This window comes from Heterodontus francisci, chromosome 2 (assembly GCF_036365525.1).
Source record: "Heterodontus francisci isolate sHetFra1 chromosome 2, sHetFra1.hap1, whole genome shotgun sequence".
Taxonomy (NCBI): Eukaryota; Metazoa; Chordata; class Chondrichthyes; order Heterodontiformes; family Heterodontidae; genus Heterodontus; species Heterodontus francisci.
In genome coordinates, this window is record NC_090372.1 from 24999319 (window position 1) to 25020157 (window position 20839).

General features: G+C 42.9%; 1 protein-coding gene across 1 annotated transcript; it reads left to right on the plus strand.

Moving 5' to 3' along the window:
* Positions 1 to 6079: 6079 nt before the first annotated feature.
* On the plus strand, positions 6080 to 12194 carry LOC137380541 (small nuclear ribonucleoprotein-associated protein B-like). Its single transcript, XM_068052519.1, has 5 exons — positions 6080 to 6222; positions 6752 to 6863; positions 9382 to 9522; positions 11000 to 11123; positions 12184 to 12194. The coding sequence occupies exons 1-5, from the start codon at positions 6092 to 6094 to the stop codon at positions 12192 to 12194; spliced, it is 519 nt and encodes a 172-aa protein (XP_067908620.1). The 5' UTR covers positions 6080 to 6091.
* The last annotated feature ends 8645 nt before the right edge of the window (positions 12195 to 20839 follow it).

Sequence of the window (20839 nt, forward strand, 5' to 3'; positions counted from 1 at the left end):
TGTTTCCCTGGTTATCCTCTTGCCCTTTAATATACTTATAAAATGCCTTGGGATTTTCCTTTATCTCACCAGCCAGTGTTTTTTCCTGCCCCCTCTTCACTCTGCTAATCATCTTTTTAAGTACCCACCCACTTTCTTCCCCCACCCCCAAATTCCCCCTACATTTTCTATACTCTAGGGCCTTCACTGTTTTCAGCACTCTGAATCTGCCATAAGCCTTTTTTTTTCTTATCCAATCCTCTATATCCCTTGACATCCAGGGTTCTCTGGACTTATTGGTCCTACCCTTCACCTTTACGCAAACATGTTGGCCCTGAACACACACTCTTTCTTTTTTGAATGACTCCCACTGGTCTGATGTCGACTTTCCCACAAGTAGCTGCTCCCAGTCCACTTTGGCCAGATCCTGTTTTATCATATTGAAATCGGCCTTTCCCACCCCCCCCACTCCCCCACACAAAAGTTCAGTACCTTTTATTTCTGGTCCATCCTTGTCCTTTTCCATAACTACCTTAAATCTTCGAGAGTTATGGTCACTATCCCCAAAATGCTCCCCCCACTTCTGCCACTTGTCTGGCTTCATTCCCTAGGATTGGGTCCAGTATTGCCCCTTCTCTTGTAGGTTTTTCTACGGACTGGCTCAAAAAGCTCTCCTGTATGTATTTTTATGAATTCTGCCCTCTTAAGCCTTTTGCATGAAGACTATCCCAGTTAATATTAGGGAAGTTGAAATTCCCTACTATTATTCCCCTCTAATTTTTACACCTCTGAGATTTGCCAACATATGTTCTCTATATATCTCTCCCTGACTATTTGGAGGTCTGTAATACACTCCCAGCAAAGTGATTGCCCCCTTTTTTGTTAAGTTCTACCCATATGGCCTCATTTGAGGAACCTTCTAAGATATCATCCCTTCTTACTGTAGTAATTGACTCCTTGATCAATAGTGCAATGCCACCTCCTCTTTTACACCCTCCCCTGTCAGGCCTGAAGATTTTATACCCTGGAATATTGAGCTGCCATTCCTGCCATTCTCTCAACCGTGTCTCTGTAATAGCAATAATATCATATTCCCATGTGTTAATCAATGCCCTCAATTCACCTGCCTTACTTGTAAGATTCCTTGCATTAAAATAGATGAAATCCAGCCTTGCAGCTTTCACTTGTGCCTTAACAGGTTTATATTTGCTCTGCTTTTCAGATTGATGTAGTTTCTCTTCTATATTTGGCTGTGCATCACCCGCTACTGTACCCCCACTCTATCCCATCTCCCTACCCACACCCCTCTTTCCTCTTTCTACCTATGTCATTGGTATCAATGAGCCACAACTTCTGACTGTTCACCCTCCCCCTTCAGAATGTCCTGCAGCTGCTCCATGACATTCTTGACCCTAGCACCAGCGAGGCAACATACCATCCTGGAGTCACTTTTGTGGCCACAGAAACACCTATCTGTACCCTTTACGGTAGAATCCCTTATCGCTATAAACTCTCCCACTCTTTTTCCTCCCTTCCTGTGCACCCATGGTGCCACAGACTTGATTAGATTAGATTAGAGATACAGCACTGAAACAGGCCCTTCGGCCCACAGAGTCTGTGCCGAACACCAACCACCCATTTATACTAATCCTACACTAATCCCATATTCCTACCAAACATCCCCACCTGTCCCTATATTTCCCTACCACCTACCTACACTAGTGACAATTTATAATGGCCAATTTACCTATCAACCTGCAAGTCTTTTGGCTTGTGGGAGGAAACCGGAGCACCCGGAGAAAACCCACGCAGACACAGGGAGAACTTGCAAACTCCACACAGGCAGTACCCGGAATCGAACCCGGGTCCCTGGAGCTGTGAGGCTGCGGTGCTAACCACTGCGCCACTGTGCCGTCCTAAACTTGACTCTTGCTGCATTTCCCTGAGAAGCTATCTCCCCAACAGTATTTCAAGCAGAAAATCTGTAAGAGAGGGAGATGCACCCAGGGGACTCCTGCATTACCTGCCTAGTTGTTCTTCTCTGCCTGGCGGTCATCCATTCCCTTTCTGCCTGAGGACTCTTTACCTGCGGTGTGACCACCTCCTTGTACATGCTATCCATGATGATCTCAGACTCGCGGATGCTCCACAGCTGCCGCTCCAGATCCAAAATGTAGATTTCGAGTAACTGCAGCTGGAGACACTTCCTGCACACGTGTTCGCTCTGGATACTGAAGTGTCCCTGACTTCCCACATTGCACAAGAGGAGCATTCTGTGCTGCTGAGCTGCCCTGCCATGACTTGCTCTTAATTTACTCCTTTTAAATTACTCAAATTAGAGATTATTTACCTGTAATAGGATTTGCCTTCCTAATTGCTTGCTGTACCTGCATGCTAACTTTCTGCATTCCTTGTACAAACACACCCAAGTCTCTCTGAGCATCAACACTTACAAGTCACACCCTTTTTTTTAAGAAAAAAATTCTGCCTTTCTATTCTTACGACCAAAGTGAATAACTTCACACTTCCCCACATTATACTCCATCTGCCATCTTGTTGCCCACACGCATAACCTGTCTATATCTCTTTGCAGCCTCTCTACATCCTCCCCAGTTTACCTTTCCACCTATCTTTTGTATCATCAGTAAACTTGGATGAAGAAACAGAGTAATATATCTAAGTCATTCATGTAGATTGTAAATAGCTGAGGCCCCAGCACTGATCCCTGTGGCACTCCACTATTCACTGCCTGCCAACTTGTTTACACCCACTCTTTGCTTCCTGTCTGTTAACCAATCCTCTATCCATGCTAATATATTATCCCCAACTCCATTAGTAAAATAAAAAGATCCAAAATCAGCACAGTGTACAGAAGAAAGCTGGATTTATTCCTTTTAAATTGGAGTCCTTTTTTTTTTAGTTGTTTGAGGACAATAACCATTTGACTGGCTTCGGATGAGGTAGCCACTGAAATGTGTCTCATGGCACCAATCCACAACTATGCACTGCAGCTGTAAAACATTGCAGTTGGCCCTAATAAACCAAATGTGAAATTAATGAAAAGGCATCTGACAGTCAATAGTAAGGATGGTGCATGTAGAACAGAAGAGCAGGAGTTGCAGATGCCACAAGTTTTGAACCCATTCAATCTACTTTATTGCTGTACTAATAAGGCTCAGTGCTCAGTTATTACAGGGTAAAACTGATATCATCTTTTAAGAACATAAAAACATAAGAAAAAGGAGCAGAAGTGAGCCATTCAGCCTGCCGAGCCTGCTCCTCCATTCAATAAGATCATGGCTTATCTGATTGTGGCCTTAACTCTACTTTCCTGCCTGTGCCCCATAACCCTTTACTCCCTTGTAGATCAAAAGTCTGTCTAACTCAGCCTTGAATATATTCCATGATCCAGCCTCCATTGTCTCTGGGGTAGAGAATTCTAAAGATTAACGACCCTCTGTGAAGAAATTCCTCCTCATTTCCATCTTAAATGGGAGACATCTTATTTTGAAACTGTGTTCCCTAGTTCTAGATTCCCCCATGAGGGCAAACATCCTCTCAGCATCTACCCTGTTAAGCCCTCTCAGAATCTTGTGTTTCAATAAGATCACCTCTCCTGCTTCTAAATTTTAATGAGTATAGACACAACTGCTCAACCTTTTCCTCATAAGACAACCCCTTCATCCCAGGAATCAGCCGAGTGAACCTTCTCTGATCTGCTTCCAATGCAAGTAGGTCTCCTTATTTGAGGAACATAAACTGTGCACAGTACTCTAGTTCGGGTCTCGCCAACACCCTGTAGAGTTGTAAGACCTCCCTACTTTTATACTCCATCTGCTGACAATAAAGACCAACATTCCATTTGCCTTCCAAACTACTTGCTGTATCTGCATGCTAACGTTTCGTGATTCATGTACGAGAACACCCAGATCCCTCTAATGCAGCATTCTGCACACTCTCTCCATTTAAATAATATACTGCTTTTCTATTCTTCCTGCCAAAGTGGACAACCACACATTTTTCCACATTATACTCCATCTGCCAAATTTTTGCCCACTCACTTAACCTATCTATATCCCTTTGCAGACTGTGTCCTCCTCACAACTTGCTTTCCTGATCATCTTTGTATCGTCAACAAATTAGGCTACAATACATTCGGTTCCTTCATCCAAGTCATTAATACAGATTGTAAATTGTTGAAGCCCCAGCACTGATCCCTGTGGCACTCCACTATTTAACTTGCCAAGCTGAAAATGCCCCATTTATCCCGATTCTCTCCCTGTTACTTAGCCAATCCCCTCTCCATGCTAACATATTACCCCCAAAACCATGTGTTAAATGCAGAAGTCCAGACGTTGCTGTCAGTGATGCCCTACTGTTCCACAGGCTGTGTCGTTGCAGTCTTTGGTGATGGAATTTACACAGATCAGAATCATGATGTGAACATGGGGTAATTACCCCCTATTCTCTCTTTTTTTTTTAATGGCTGGAAAAGTTGGGACTCGTTCAATCAGGAGTAATTGAGTTAATCCTGTGTTTCTCAATCTTTATTTTGCTTCCTGTACAATTATTTATATGTAAATTTTATATTTTATGTTTTTACTTCCTCCTTTGTCTGCATGTCTGATTCTTCAATCTTTCTGTTGCTTTCCTTGTAGGGCGACAAATTCAGACAGACACCAGATGTCTGGAAATGTTTAGATGTTTAGAGATACAGCACTGAAACAGGCCCTTCGGCCCACCGAGTCTGTGCCGACCATCAACCACCCATTTATACTAATCCTACACTAATCCCATATTCCTACCACATCCCCACCTGTCCCTATATTTCCCTACCACCTACCTGTATGAGGGGCAATTTATAATGGTCAATTTACCTACCAACCTGCAAGTCTTTTGGCTTGTGGGAGGAAACCGGAGCACCCGGAGGAAACCCACGCAGACACAGGGAGAACTTGCAAACTCCACACAGGCAGTACCCAGAATTGAACCCGGGTCGCTGGAGCTGTGAGGCTGCAGTGCTAACCACTGCGCCACTCCTTTGCTGTTTTGCAGTTCAGCCATCAAGTCATCAACATCAGCCTGGTCTCTCTCCAACCACATGGTCAACATCAAAAGCTATCTTGAATTACAGCACAAAGCTGAGGGGGTGGCATAAAATGGAGCAGGATGCTCCGTGAGGCTTTCCGGACCCGCTCCCACCTCCACCCCACTTTACGTACGGTGGGGGTGGGGCGAAAAAACCGTCCGCTCGCCCCTGGCCAATCAAGGCCCTTAAGTGGCCATTTAACAGCTACTTAAGGGCCTTCGCCAGCCTCCACACGGATTTTACATGTGGCAAGTGGGCATCCTGAAGTCGGCAAAAGCCGCACAGGAAAAGCAGGTGGCTTCCGATCGCCCCCCGCTTCCACAAAGATTGACTGCTGTGCACTAACAAGCCCAGAAAAAGTCTGTGGGCAACTATACTTGAAGTGAATGGTGAAATCCAGGCCAATATAGCCTGAAGATGACCTTGAGGGCTCACTAGATTATAGCGTGCAAAGTTCCCTCCCCACCTGTTCAGATCTTTCTGATGTTGCTTGTGCTGTGGTGTTGAAAGTTTTGAGGCATAATGTATTATTTTCATGCTGTTCCTATTGTCTACTGTTCAAGAACCAGGGCATGTAATTCACTAAACAGATGTAGCTAAATCCTGCAGTAGAGAAGGAGGCCACTTGGCCCATTGTGCCTGTGCTAGCTCTTTGAAAGAGCTATCCAATTAGTCCCATTGCCCTACCCTGCAAGGTCACAGACCTGAAACGTTGCTTATTTCCACAGATGATGTCAGCCTTGCTGAGTATTTTCAGCATTTTCTCCTATTAGTCTCACTCCCCTGTTCTTTCCCTGAAGTTCTGCAATTTTTCAATTTCAAGTATATATATATATATATATATATATATATATATCCAATGACTGCAACCCATTGTCCTTAAGAGATTTCTTCTTGAATTATGCTTACTGTATATGTAGTATGAACTACATTTGAAGATTGAAGATGGCCATGCTGACTGTTCAACTGAGTTGGATCAATAAATAATTCTTTTCTTTTCAGCCTATTGGAAGAAGTGCTAAAATGGTACAATATGTGGATTACAGGATGCGATGTGTACTCCAAGATGGGCGTGTATTCATTGGCACTTTCAAAGCTTTTGACCGGCACATGAATCTAATTCTGTGTGACTGTGATGAATTCAGAAAGTTAAAGTATGTATGCTGCTTGTACCTTTCTGCTGTATGAAAAATGATCTGGTTTGGCTTTAATCCCAAACTTGCTGCCCATATCCCAACTTGCACCAAGTTCCGTTCGTTCATCGCCTCTCTGCTCGCTGAGCTGTATTGACTCCCAGTCTGAAAACTGCTCCTCTTCAATTCTTATCCTCGTTTTCTCCATGGCCTTGCCCCTCTGTACCTCTAGTCTCAAGTTCTACAACCCTCCAATCTTTGCTCCTCCAATTCTGGCCTCTTGCACATCCCTGATTTTTCTCACTCCTCCATCGGTCTGCATGCCTTCAGCTGCCTAGGCCCTAGGCCCAGACATTCCCCCTCTACCTCCTTTTCAGATACTCTTTACGATGCATCTCTGACTAAGCTTTTGCCACCTGTCTTAGTATCTCAAGTGACTTGGTTGCAAATTTTGTCTGATAATGGTGTCTTGGGACTTTTTACTACCTTGAAGGGGCTATATAAATGCAAGTTTTTCTTGTTCACCTATATGGTGACTGGATTGATATAGGTCAAAGAACTCCAAACAAGGTGAAAGAGAAGAAAAACGGGCTCTTGGTCTCGTGTTGCTTCGAGGAGAAACACTTGTCACGATGACTGTGGAAGGGCCTCCTGTGAGAGAAGTAAGTAGCAGTTCACCCTTTTATTTCCCCAACCACCCCCCCCCCCCCACCACCCACTTCACTTAAGCTAATTTGGGGACACTAAGTGTACTTTGCCACATGTGTTTAAAAACTAGTATAGTAAATGACTAATGTACAAATGTACTGGTGTCATTCAGATAGTCAAATGTTTTCAACGTTCATATTGAAACTTTGTAGGAAAGTGACTGCAGGCTTTGGCTGCCAGTAGTGAGGTGAATGGGATGTACAGGAGTTTGGAGCCAGAGAGTTCTGAGCAGGTTGGGGGAAGTTTTTGTAATTGGGTGAAATAAGGCCATGGAGTGATTTAAAAAAAAAAAATTATAATGAATGTTTTAAAACTTTATTATGCCAAAAACATAGTTTTCCTGCAGGGGTGCCCTGTGGATATCTTATCTATGTTCCAGAGCTGCAGGACCTTTGAATCAATCAAACATAATCCCTGGGGGTTTCCCAAAGTTACACTAATGTGGTTCTATTTTTTAATCTAGTTTATATGGGCCAAACTGAACAATGTTTCAATTTAACTTGCATTGATTTGGCACATGCATGCCTGATGTGAAGAGCCAGGCACGGTCTAAGTGTCTGGCAGAGGAAGATGTTTACAATATGTTGGACACAGTTTCCTAATCCCCAGCAGGTAACTTCCTTCTATCAGGTCTGCACCAAGGATGTGATTGATCCACAGGGGGGAAATAGAATCATGTGGAATGTACTACACTGAAAACTGGGTTGTGGGGAGAGCTGTCCCAGGTAAAATGTAAACTCTAATTTACATATGGCCAGTATTATGAGGTAATGTATGAGGCCAATGAATTAGCTGTGCACTCACTCAGTTATGCCTGTCCTCTATATATGGTTTAAACAACATTATCACCCAGTGAAAGGTATGTTTTCCAGTAAGGCCTTAATGTGATTTATATAAAATATCTGGTCTAGTCTTCACCCAGCTGTAACCCTGCCCTTCATGTTCTGACTTGAAGCATTCTGTGGTGACCTGAACACATTACTGTGTGATTTTGTGAGGAGAGGCTGTAGATGTTCATTGCAAGAAATAGAATACAGTTTCAGATGTGATTTATATTATATTAAACTTGGTTACATTTTTAAAGAATTTAGATTTAATGCCGTGCTAGGACTGTTCCTTCTCCTGTATTTTCCAAATTTAGTCATGTATGTACTCAAGAAAGTGGGCAGCTTAACAGCACCCATTATTTGGATGACTTTTTAATTTCTTGCCTGGTATTCAAACAGATTACAATGCTACTTCAGTTATATTTTTAAAAAATTGTTGCTTGAAGTGTGCATTTGAATATTTAAAGTACATTGTTTTGTAGCAGTAGGAAATATTTCCAGTAATGAAGTAGCCTAGCAATTGGAAAATTGATGTAAGACTTAATCAACAACAACAATTGAAATGAAATTGGATATTGTATAGACCTAGTGATAATTTTTGCCGTGTTTACCTCCGTGGTAGCACTCTTTTTTTTTGATTTCAGAAGGTCATGGGTTCAAGTCCTACTCCAGAGACTTGAGCACTTTATCTACAGTTCAGTGCAGAACTGAGAGAGCATCAGAAGAGCTGTGTTTTTTTTTTAAAAGATGTGTTAAATCAGAGCCTGATCTCTCAGTGAATGTAAAAGATCCCAAGGCACTATTTGAAGATAAGCAGGGGTGATCTTCTGGTGTCCCAGCTGATATATATTTATCCCTCAACTAAGATCTGAAAACAGATTATCTGATCATTATCTCATTTTGGTTTGTGGGATCGTGATGTGTGCAAATTGGTTGTCTCATTTAAAACATTAAAAGAGTGTCAGCACTTTAGAAAAAAACAAAAAAAAAATTGGCTGTAAAGTGCTTTGGAACACGGCCGAGTTTGTGGAAGACAAGCTCTTTATCTCATTTTGCTGTGGGATCTTGCTGTGTGCAAATTACCTGCTTTTTTGCCTACTTGGCAGTCATTGCATCTCGAACTAATCCATTGGGTGTGAAGTTCTTTTGAAGATTCTGGGACACTAAATGATGCAAACCTATAATTGCACTGCAGAGCATCATTCCTGCTCCACCTACCAACATCCAGACAACTACAGCTAGCAGTTTTATATTGCACCATTGCCATTTGAACACCTGTTACAGATAGTTGTCTTCATCCCTCTTGTATAGACTGTGTGTGACACAATAGTCAATGAAGGAGGTTCTTTCATGTATCTGTTGCTTCAACTGTTTTAGGGAAGCATTGATGACCAAAATGTTGAATGTACCCCCAAGGAATATGTGCAATAAATTCAAAACACCGGCCAGCACATTCTATTGATTGACAGTGGCACCAGGTTACATTTTACATACAAGAGTCCCAAGATAGACTAAGTATTTTAGTGGCAGTCTGATGGGAGTAACGACATAATGAAAGTTGAATTTGTGGATCAGTTTCGATCAAATTGTTGTTTTTCTAGGAATAATATTCCCTAATTCTCTTTTTTTTAATATTTGCGCACAGGTTGGCATTTCTAGAGTTCCTGTTGGCGGTCCTGGTATTGGTCGAGCAGCAGGGAGAGGGATGCCAGCTGGCATGCCAATGGTTCAGATACCCGCAGGACTAGCAGGACCGATAAGAGGGGTCGGAGGCCCCTCACAACAGGTAAAGATAAACCTTTGGCAATGCGTGTTTCAAATTCCGCCTATAAACAAATCTTTTGGAGTGGATATGTTGCTCTCTTGAATGTAATGGAGACAACTTAGTTGTACTTGGCCTTTGTCAGACTAGAAGGTACTTTCAGAATAGTGCAGGTTTTAAAACACTGTGGGGGACACATGATTTTCAATTTCAGAGACATGGGTGGTATTTAGCTGCCTGTTACACACCTCACCCACTTTTCTATTTAACAGTCATAACTGCCTGTTTATGCCCCACAGAAGTTGAATTTCACCCCCAATATCTTAACTAATTCATACTCAACATCTGACATACAAATTGGAAACTCATTCCAAACCCTTCATGAGTATCCAACTTTGACTATAAGGCTGTAATCTTATTTGAGCTAACATTTGATTTCTGAGATGAAAATTAATATTGATTTGTGAATTTCTTTAATTGGGCACTACGTTTTTGTGGGAGTATTCTATATTTTCAGGTTGCAAGAACTCATTTGTTTGTTGCTGAAAGTGTGCATCTCTTTTTTTATATAAAATAAATTAGTGAGCATTGTGTTGTAGCACTTAGAAATTGTTCCAATTACAAAATAGCGTAGCAGTTGGAATATTGATAATAGAACTGTGACTTACTGAACAAGATTGTGTTGCAAAGACCAATTGTACGCTGTACAGAGTGGGTAGATAATTTTTGCAGTACTTGGTTCGGTGGTAACACTCGCAGCTCTTGAGTCAAAAGGTCATGGGGTCAAGCCCTGCTCCAGGACTTGAGCACATAATTTAGGCAAATTTTTATTACCCTGTGCATCTGAATGAGTCATGTGAAATAAGATTTTGCATATTCAGTTGAGTCGAAGCATACACTAGGGTCAAATGGTAGGTGTACACCTACCTTTGTGGTAATCAGTTTTAAAATAGGTGTCAGCTGTGGCTCAGAGTCAGAAGGTTCTGGGTTCAAGCCCCATTCCAGAAATTTGAGCACAGATCTAGGCTGATAATTCAGTTCAGTACCTAGGGATTTCTGTATTGTTGGAGGTGCTGCCATTTAGATAAGATATTAAATTGAAACCCCTATCTGCCCTTTCTATGGGTGTAAAAAAATAAAAATCCCATCCACTATTTTGAAGAGTAGGGGAGTTCACCCTGGTAATCTGACCAATTCCTCAACAGCATTAATGTAGATTATTTGGTCATTTATCTCATTGCTGTTTAAGATGTTGCTGTGCATAAATTGGCTGCATTACTACAATGACTACAATTCAAAAGGAATCCATTGACTGTGAAGCCATTTGGACATCCTGAGGTTGTGAAAGACACTATAAATACAACTTGTTCTATTTAAAGCCACTTAATATTTTAAAAGCTGATATCATCTGCAAGTTGTACAACATTTTGATCATTCTTGTCACAGTAAGTGCTTGATCTATGCACTGTAGATCAACAATGTGTTTTATTTCCTGTTTTAGGAAATGGTCCCTCAGACTAGAGGAACTGGAGTTGCGCCTAGTCCTAGCTTTTCTGCTGTCCCTCAACCCTATGTACCAATGAGGGGAGCTCCGCCTGTTCTGAATCTTGGTGAGCCAAGACCAGGTAGGTTGATGAGTATTTGCCCATGATAAAGGCCGCCTTGGGTCTGCAAATGAAACCTGACCCCGACAGGACCACATCTAAGCCCGACCCGGCCCCGAGTCCTTCCATTTTTTTTTTTTTCTGTGCCTGTTCTGACCATCAGTTAACCTACCTTCTGTTTTTCACTTTGCTGATCTGCACAAGCTTAAAATAACAAAACCACCTTTCTAGTCAAAAAACTACATTTAACATTGGAGCCACTTACCTGAGGTTGTGATGGAGTGTGTCTGAACCCACCTGAGCCTGAATGCCAGAATCAGAAGTACAACCCGACCTGTACCCGACACACGTTGTCGGGTCCCGTTCGGGTTGGGTAGCCGGCCTTTAGCCCATGATAGTGGATGCTGGTTGAAGCTGAGATAACGAGACCCCAGCATCAGTATCTAATCTGGACAAGGTTTTCAGATTTTAATTTGCTAAATATGCATTTGTTTGACTCATCGGATTTTTGACCTCCAAAGTCGTTTCAGTCTGGGTGGTAACCTGTTGGAGTGGGTCATCTTTTTTTTTTGTAGAACCTGTCCAGACTCCATAAAGGTAAGATGACCTGCTGTCCGGTTACTGCCCTGGTGGTGAAGTTGAACATTACACACAAACAGGTGGTTGTCCTATCCAAATTCAGAATGAAATTGTTGCACCTTTCAAGTTTGTAGCTCTGCACCAATTTACAAGCCATAATGATCTCTCCAGTCAGACAAGTTTTGAAATTGCATTCCAAATCCTATTTCTCACATTGTTAACCACTCCTGCCATTACAACATGCTTGCAGTATAATGTGATGGTCAATTCTGCTCATCAAAGCAGTAATGGTATTTTTCTTATAACTGACCCTCTTGCCAAACGTACAATTGAATGTGGCATTCCAACTTTAAATCATAGAATGGTTACAGCCCAGATGGAGGCCATTCAGCCCCTTGTGTCTGTGCCAACTCGCCTAGGCCCACTCCTCCTGCCTTTTTCCCCCATAACCCTGCAAATTTTTTCTCTTCAGATAATTATCCATTTTTTTTTTCTTTTGAAGGCCTCTATTGAGTCTGCCTCCACCACACTGAGGGGAAATGTTCCTTTCTGCACACAATTTAGCTACAGCTTTAAGAGCAGTATTGACCATCCTAGGCTGGCTACTGCTCTGTTGGGGAATGCTTCTGGGGTGGGATAAAGGTGGGAGCATAAAAAGACAAAGCAAAAGGCATTCCAGCATTGATCACTGCAAATTGCAAACCTCCATCAATCTCCATATTACAGGCTTTATGGGACCACCTCCTGGCATGAGACTTCAATATGGACCACCACCGATGGGGATGCCTTCTGGCAGAGGAGCTCCCATGGGAATTCCTCCAGGAATGAGACCACCAATGATGCCAAGGATGAGAGGCAAGTGTAGAACTTAGTACTGCACCTTGGGGGACACATGCTCTGCTTCTCAGAGTACCTTGATTGCTCAACATAATTTAGAGAGGCTTGATTTTTCACGTATTCACCTGGAACAGCATTATCTGTGTAGCTTCCCTTTCTTTCGTTAATTGTGCCTATTTTCCTACTGTTAGTATTAGTCATGTTTATCATTAAGATTGTGACCATCAGTACAGCGACCTTTGCTGATGCTTCCCACTTCCTCTTGTCTTAGCTGTGTAAGACTCTTTATATTAAAAATAAGAAGGGGGTCTTGCTTCCCTCTAAGGTCCTGACCCATAATGAGTATCGATCGCATGAAACAGACTTTGGATACAATTTCCACTTAATGGGAATTCCTTTTATTAATTCACCAAGCAATAGTATATACTTACAACACCAGTTGCTTAGACCCACATACAGAAACTTGCTCCCAGGTGTCAGGTCTGCTGAACTACGTCTTCTGCACAATATCATGTGACTAAGTCACACTTCCTGGCTGCAGCAACAATGTCCTTGTGAGCTGTGGTTTTATATCCCTTCCTGACCCTGGTCCCTCGACATACAAGGTAATGTTTTAAATTGGGTCACCCTATTGGGTTTCAGTGCCTTATCAATCCTGGCTATGCAAGACCACCTGCATGTGGTCATATCCTGCTCTCAGCAGGTGGGGTTCTTCAATGCGTACCACCATGGATGTGATATCGGCATCTTGATGAGGCAAGAAGGAAACAATTCACGCATATTTCAAAAGGCCATTGTCCCTGAGTGTGGTTGTAGACAGGCTGTTGGATGTTCTAACAGTCCAGGCTATCACATCAGTGGCATGTTCTGATTTGTCTGCCTGTATGTGTATATATGGGGGTCCTAGTTCACTTACATTGCCTTTTTTTTTTTAAGTCCTTTTATGAACCCCAGAGATGTCGTCAGTCAGAATTCTTCTCCCTTCATCATGATATCCTTTGCCTCCATGTCTTCACCACCAGGGTGAGCTCGACACACTGATCCACACCACAACTGGTTACATTTTACATCTATGAACAGAAATACAAGAGATATTAACATGCCTCACAGCATAACAGAAATACAAGAGATATTAACATGCCTCACAGCATAACAGAAATACAAGAGATATCCAAAAGCCTTACAGCCGTGAACTTGTGTAAACCGTGGCGCGGAGTCAACTCCCCCTTGTCCCCTTTATTCCCTGCACACAGTTGGTCCTGGCCGTCACGTGGGACTGAAGTCCTCTTAATTCAGGCTCACGTTGAGTGTTTGGGATATCCGGTTTCAAGAAAGCCACCCTCCAGCTTAATCCACAGCTACAGTTACTGGCTTAGTACAAAGAGGGAGAACTCAGTCCTTTCTTTAACTATCAATTTACTTTATTCACGTTGTTGTACAATGTAAGAATAAGGCTTATATACTTAGACAAAAACATACAACTCCCACTGAGTTATACTGTTAATAACAAAACTAGCTAGAATTCATAAGCACACACACTAGGTTCCTCTGACCTTTCCCTGACTTAGTCACAGAAAACTTAAGGATATTACCCGAAAAAGGGAGAGTTAACGCTGGCCAGCCGTTTCTCGCTCTTGCTCTCGCTCACGTCGTCGTGTTGCTCACGCAGGGTCTCCCGCTTCCACTATGGTTGATCTCTGGAGTTTCCGCTGGCTCTATGCCCAAAAAGCTCTATTCTTATCCTGTTGCTTATCTCTCCAAATCTGAGCTGTGTCTTTCCGGTTGGCTTAAGCTTGCTCACCTCGTTCACAGCTTCTCTCAATTAGCCCAGGCCCAAAGACCCTAGTATGACACAGTGTCCAAATAAGGCCCTTTTCCTGTGTCCTGTTCTTTGTCTTGTCCCATTAAGTAATTAGTTCGAACTGGTTTTTACCAGCACAGGCCAGTGTCCGAGCTCCAGGTTACTACAGGTCAAACAATCCCAGCAGTTTGAAACTGATTCTGTTTCTTACAGCCCCTGGCCAACACTTGTCTTTCTCTTGTTTCACTCTTGTTTCTCTCCTATCTGCCTCATGCCCTCTCCAAACTCAATTGGTCCATGAAATCCACCTCCTGCTTGCTTGATCAAGTTTCCACTAAATTACTACCTTCCTGGCCCATGGCATTGTAAATGCTTCCCCCTCCTGGGTATTGTCCCCTTCCCATCATGAAATTCATTCCTCAAAAAAAAAAACTTGCCCTTAACCCCTCTATCCTGACAATTTCCCCAGCTCCAACTTCTGTTTCTGACAGTTTATGAATCTGTAGTTGCCTCCTAAATCTGCTCATCCTTCCTGTAGCTCCCTGTTGGAAAGCTAATGGGAGAGAGTCATTCTCTGAAACAGTCCCAACCAAGTCAAAAATTATATTCACCATATTCACACAAGTTGAGTATTCCTCCCCATCCTTCTTGATTTCCTTGTAGCCTGCCACATGGTAGTTCACATTTTCCTCCTCCAACACCTCTCCATCGTCCACGTCAATGGGATTGTCCTTACTGGGTAGGCAAAAATAAAAGCAAGTCATAGCCACGCTATCGTCACTATTAGCTTTTCCTGCCCCCAGCACTGTTACTTTCCAAATTCTCCAAGAATCTAAAGTTTTGGACCCAATTTTGTATTAACAAATAGTGAACATTATGCATGAAGAATTATCATGAGTTGTTCTGCTTGTATAACTTGTTATCCGCTGTGGAAGTGGTGAATATATGGTTACTGCTGGTGATTTTTTTGTTTTTTTGTGATGTGGATTATACAGCAGCTATATTCTTCATACTAGTCTCTCCTCTCTTTTTTTTTCAAGGTCCTTCAGGATCCAGAACACGTCCTTCAAAGCCATAAAGATGCATTCAAGAAGTTTGTCATCAGGCTTTACAGTAATTACCAACTAATGGTGCCTTTGAAGCATTTTGCTTTAAACAGATTAGTTTACGAAATTAAGTAATCCTTTTCATTCATTCAACCTTCACACCTGAGCCAGAACTTATCCAAGAGGGGGAGGGGGGTAACCACCTGTGGACATATATGCTCACCAAGGGCATCCGATGAACTTTCCCTGCTGATTTCCAGCACATACACCTACATGTTGGGTCACATACATTAGTTCTTCTGTTGACAGGTCCCAGTTGTCTGCGAAATTTTGCAACTTCATTTGGTTTCTTTGTTTCACCGACCATGGATATTTGATCAGATTCCTTGACGCCCAATACAATAAGTAGACCACACATATGCAATCTCCCTAGTGAAGGAAGATGTGTAGGTTGTGATCATTAAACCACAGGCATAAAATTTAGGTTTGTGGCTTTGAAGGTCTAATATGGTCCAATATAGTGTCTGTAGCACACGTGCACACTTCTGCTGCAGTCATGCTGGACACCATGTTGGCGAAGGCCATTGACATACACACATGCAGTAAGCATCTGCCAGAGGTATGCAGAGTCGTCAGCTCATGAAATCAGTCAGCATATAAATGTGGATTTGACGCCAGCACTGTCATTGGAGCTCAATGCTCTAGCTAATGCCATCTTTTAATTATGCACGCTGAATGTGTGCTAAGCAGGAAGACCACCCCCCACCAGCACTATTTTAAAGGGAACGTCAACTACTTTCGGGTTAGGTGTTGATAGCAACAGCCAGTAGAAATCTATGATTGTACAAAATTTCTGTTGCTTTCTAGAGTTCTTGTAAAGATGCTAAAGCCTACAGAGAGTGGTGTAGTAGGTGCTGAATGACTTGGTCCTGACTGCATGGTATCCAGACATGGGTGCAGTAGTAGCCATTCCCCTTGGAATATAGCATGACTGGGAGAATGAGCGGAGGGCACATCGAGCAGGACAAGCTGCCAGAAGAGGGAGAGAAGGGACCTCGGCAGGAGGCCAGATCAGCCCAGCATGTTCAAGGATGACCACTTTAATGTAATAAAACATCCCAAGTCACTCATCAAACCTCATTGAAGAACAGGGTGAGACATCTGCCCTCCACTAAGGACATCCTGATGGAAATCTGTCTCCTGCTGCAGCCACGTGTTTGCCGTCCACTGTTGCAAAAGGGAGATCCCTAATTCTTCAGACAGAGTTGACTAGTTTTGTTCCACCTGCTGTGTTCTGCCAGAGTGAGCATGCAGCTTTGAAATATTGCAGGGTGCCATTGACTGCAGGCACATCTTTGTGGGTGCTGCATGTCAACTCCAGATACCACAACTGAAAGAGATTCTACTCCCTCAACGTCCAGCTGGCCCTTGACAAAAATACATTTTAAAAAAAAAAGTTAGATGCAGAGTAAATCTCTTTCTACAAGAAGAAAAAGCATCCAGCTGGTGTGCAACCATATGTAGGAAATCATGATGGTCAATGCCCAATTTCTTGGCAGCAGTTATGATGCCTTCATTCTCTGGCCTTTTACTGCCATCTGCATTTGTGCCAGCACAACCAACCAAAGGAAAATTATTGGGTGACCATATGGCTGATGACTCTGGTGTGCAACCTGTGCACACGTGGTGAGCTGCACACAATGAAAATTATGCTGCCAAATGAAATGTGATTGAGCAGACCATTGGGTGTGCTGAAACAATGCTTCCGTTGGCTGGACTGCTCTGGAGGAACCCTGCACTACGTGTCAATTTGTAGTGGTCTACTGTATGCTATACAACCTTGCCATTGTGAGGGTACAGCCCTTACCAGTAGCTAAACAGTGTGCAACTGAGGAAGATTTGAGGCAACCTACACATCTGCTTTTTGGCTGGGCTGTCTGAGCAACTCACCTGATTTGGGGTAATGGCAACTGGGAAATTGTATGATACCAGTAAACAACAGTTCCACATACCTTACCTTCCCTCTGACTACCCATCATAGGGTCTGATCAGACATGATGCAAAAATAAAAGCCAATACAAAAACGTTCTAAACCAATTTTATAAATCAAAGCATGCTATATTGCACACAAATGTCAACAGATCATCCTTGTTCATTCATTTGTGTCTCCTCGTGTTCTTATGCAGTGCTATCCCAGTGGCTGCAGCATTGCTGGTGGAAGGCTACTGACTTTCAGTGGAGGAAATTGTAGCTGGCCTTGGAGTATGACCCCCAGAAACTCTGGGCATAGAAGGCCTAGCTTTGGACTGCACCATCTTGGCATGGGCATCAGCCTCTGGGCTGTGAATGTGAGATTGAGTGACAGTGTTTCTTCATTGATTTTCTGCTCTTCACCTTTTGCTGTTCCATCGCTGCCTGGCCAGGTTGTAGTTCTTTGGTATTTGAAAGGAGAACGACACAAGGTAGGGTTGTGGTGAGGACTGTTGGGACGGGTGGGCGAGGAGGAAAAGTAAGACTTGCATATTTGCAACTTCTAAATCAGAGATTGTGCGATGAGGGGAAAGTGGGATATCAAAGAGGATTAGGTGTGAGGATACAGTCATCTATTGTTTCAGCCCTGCCTTGGCCAAAGCATCAGCAATGGCCACTTAACTGATGGCAGGCACCATTACCTCATGTGCAAGGGGTAAGGACCGACAGCTGCCTGTCCCCCACTGATTACTACTTGCTGCCTTTGGTTGTGCACTTGCTTGTCCTGCAAGAGACAGAAGTGTAAAGTGAATGATGCAATCTGTTTGGGTGATGTAGCTGTCATTATTGAATAGCTGGCAGTGTGTGCAAGCTGAGAGATATGGGTGTGAGGTTTGCAGTAGCGCAATGAGTATTGGGTGTGAGTCTTAATTGATAAGAGAATGTTGGTAGGTGAGTGGGGATGTGGTGTATTGAGGCTAGTGGTTCAGTTGATGGGCTATCTCATTTGAAGATGCATTCACTGACTTTGACAATTTGTGTGAGGTCACTGAATTTTTTGTGGCCCTACATCCAGGTCCTGGGAGCTCAACCCCTGGCATTGGTCACTATGGCTATCTGCTCCTACTGCCTTCTAAGAGTTTGTCTGGAGGGTGTCCTGGCCCCCTACTGATTAGATCAGAACTCTTCCCTTCTGAACCACAGCCTCCAGTGCAACATTGGAAAATCTTGGACCCCACACTCTCCTATACTGTACCATTCTTCTATCTTTCCCAGGCCTGCATTAGTTAGTGACTTTCAGTACCTTTTCTAGTCACAATGCACGTATCCTTTTTTATTGCACCTATCCAATCTTGGGCCTCTTCTGGGGTGTGCAGCTGTAAGAATCGGTTCAGACCTGTATAGGTAAAGAAGTCTCGACACCATTTAAAATCAATTACTTTATTTGCGCACTAGCCGGCGGACCTAGTCTGGTACAGCGGTACTGACTCCAACAGAGTCTGTCGAGTCCACCAGAGTAAGTGCCCTCGTGTTACAGATACTATCGTTTATACATTTAGGATTCATGCTATACCTCCTTGTTCAACCAATCAGTGCGATACAACTCAGCTTCGTGCTATACCTCTTTGTTAAACCATTTATTGAGGTTAACAGCACATTTAGCAGTACATTCTGTTCGTTTTACATACTAATTACTGAGGTTAACAGCCCATCATGTTCTTAATATCATTGCACAATCTACCTATATCTAGTCTATTCTAAAGTCTATTTCCAGTAAGGGGTGCGATTAACTGCCTGCAGCCTGCCGGTGTGACTACACAAATAACAGATGCTGAATTAGATTAGATTAGATTAGAGATACAGCACTGAAACAGGCCCTTCGGCCCACCGAGTCTGTGCCAACCGAATTCTGCTGATCTATTTCCTTGTCCTACAAAAACAAGCTTTTATTCCTAACTTGGCTAAATTTCCCATCAAGCATAGTGCCATGCCTTTCTGCTCCCTTCCACACTCAGTGTGGTTAGCATTGGTTGCATGCTGCAAACGTAAATCAATAGCACAAAATTGAAGAGCTTCCAAAATTGTAAGCAACAGACAGGTGAAGCATCGTGACCCCATGCCCTTTTTGGGACATAGGAGCAGGAGTCGGCCATTTGGCCCATCTAACCTTCCCAGCCATTCAATACGATCATGGCTGATCTTTCACTTCAATGCCTTTTTCTCACACTATCCTCATATCCCCTTATGTCATTTGTATTTTGAAATCTCTCAATCTCTGCTTTAAACATACTCAATGACTCAGCTTCCACAGCCCTCTGGGGTGGAGAATTCCAAAAGATTCACAACCCTCTGAGTAAAGAAATCTCACCTCATCTGTCCTAAGTGGCTTCCCCCTTTATTTTGAAATTGTTTCCCCTGGCTTTAGACTCTCCAACCAGGGGAAATATCTTAACTGCATCTACCCTGTCTATCCCTTTAAGTATTTTGTCGGTTTCAATGAGATCACCTCTCGCTCGTCAAAACTCGAGAGACTACAAGCTCAGTTTTCCCAATCTCTCTTCATAGGACAGTCCTGCCATCCCAGGAACAAGTCTGGTGAACCTTTTGTTGCACCCCCTTCTATGCAATAATATCCTTCCTAAGGTAAGAGGACCAAAACTGCACACAATACTCCAGGTGCAGTCTAACCAAAGTTCTAAGCAATTGAATTAAGACTTCACTACTCCTGTACACTCATCCTCTTGTGATAAAGACTAACATACTATTAGCCTTAATTGCTTGCTGCACCTGCATATTGGCTTTCATTGACTTATTGATGAGGACACCAGGTCCCTTTTGTACATCTACGCTTTCTAATCTCACCATTTAAGAAATACTCTGCACATCTATTCCTCCTACCAAAGTGGATAACCTCACATTTTTCCACATTATATTCCATCTGCCACATTCTTGCCCACTCACCAAGTCTGTCCAAATCCCTTGAAGCCACTTTGCATCTTCCTTAACACACATTCTCACCTAGTTTTGCCATCTGTGAACTTGGAAATACTACAATTGGTCCCCACATTCAAATCATTGATTATATATTGTGAACAGCTGGGGCCCAAGCACTGATCCCTGCAGTACCCCACTCGTCACAGTTTGCCAACGTGAGAATGACCCATTTTATTCCTACTCACTGATTTTCTGCCTGTTAGCCAATCCTTACTCCATGCCAGTATATTACCTTCTATCCCATGTGCTTTAATTTTGCTAACAAACCTCCTGTGGGGGACTTCATCAAAAGCCTTCTGAAAATCCAAGTATACCACATCTACCGACTCCCCTTTATCAATTATGTTAAATCCTCAAAAAAACAAATTCAACAGGTTTGTCAAACATGATTTCCCATTCATTAAATCCATGTTGATTACCCAATCAGATCATTATCCAAATGTCCATTTATCACATAAACATAGACGTAGAAAATAGGAGCAGGAGTAGACCATTCAACCCTTCAAGCC

What these genes read in the sequence shown, in the direction of transcription:
- LOC137380541 (XM_068052519.1), top strand. Translation starts at nt 6,092, where the DNA reads ATGGTACAATATGTGGATTACAGGATGCGATGTGTACTCCAAGATGGG. An exon ending in AAGGGCCTCCTGTGAGAGAA is followed by an intron (nt 6,864 to 9,381) that starts GTAAGTAGCAGT and finishes ATTTGCGCACAG; the next exon opens with GTTGGCATTTCTAGAGTTCC. An exon ending in TCGGAGGCCCCTCACAACAG is followed by an intron (nt 9,523 to 10,999) that starts GTAAAGATAAAC and finishes TTCCTGTTTTAG; the next exon opens with GAAATGGTCCCTCAGACTAG.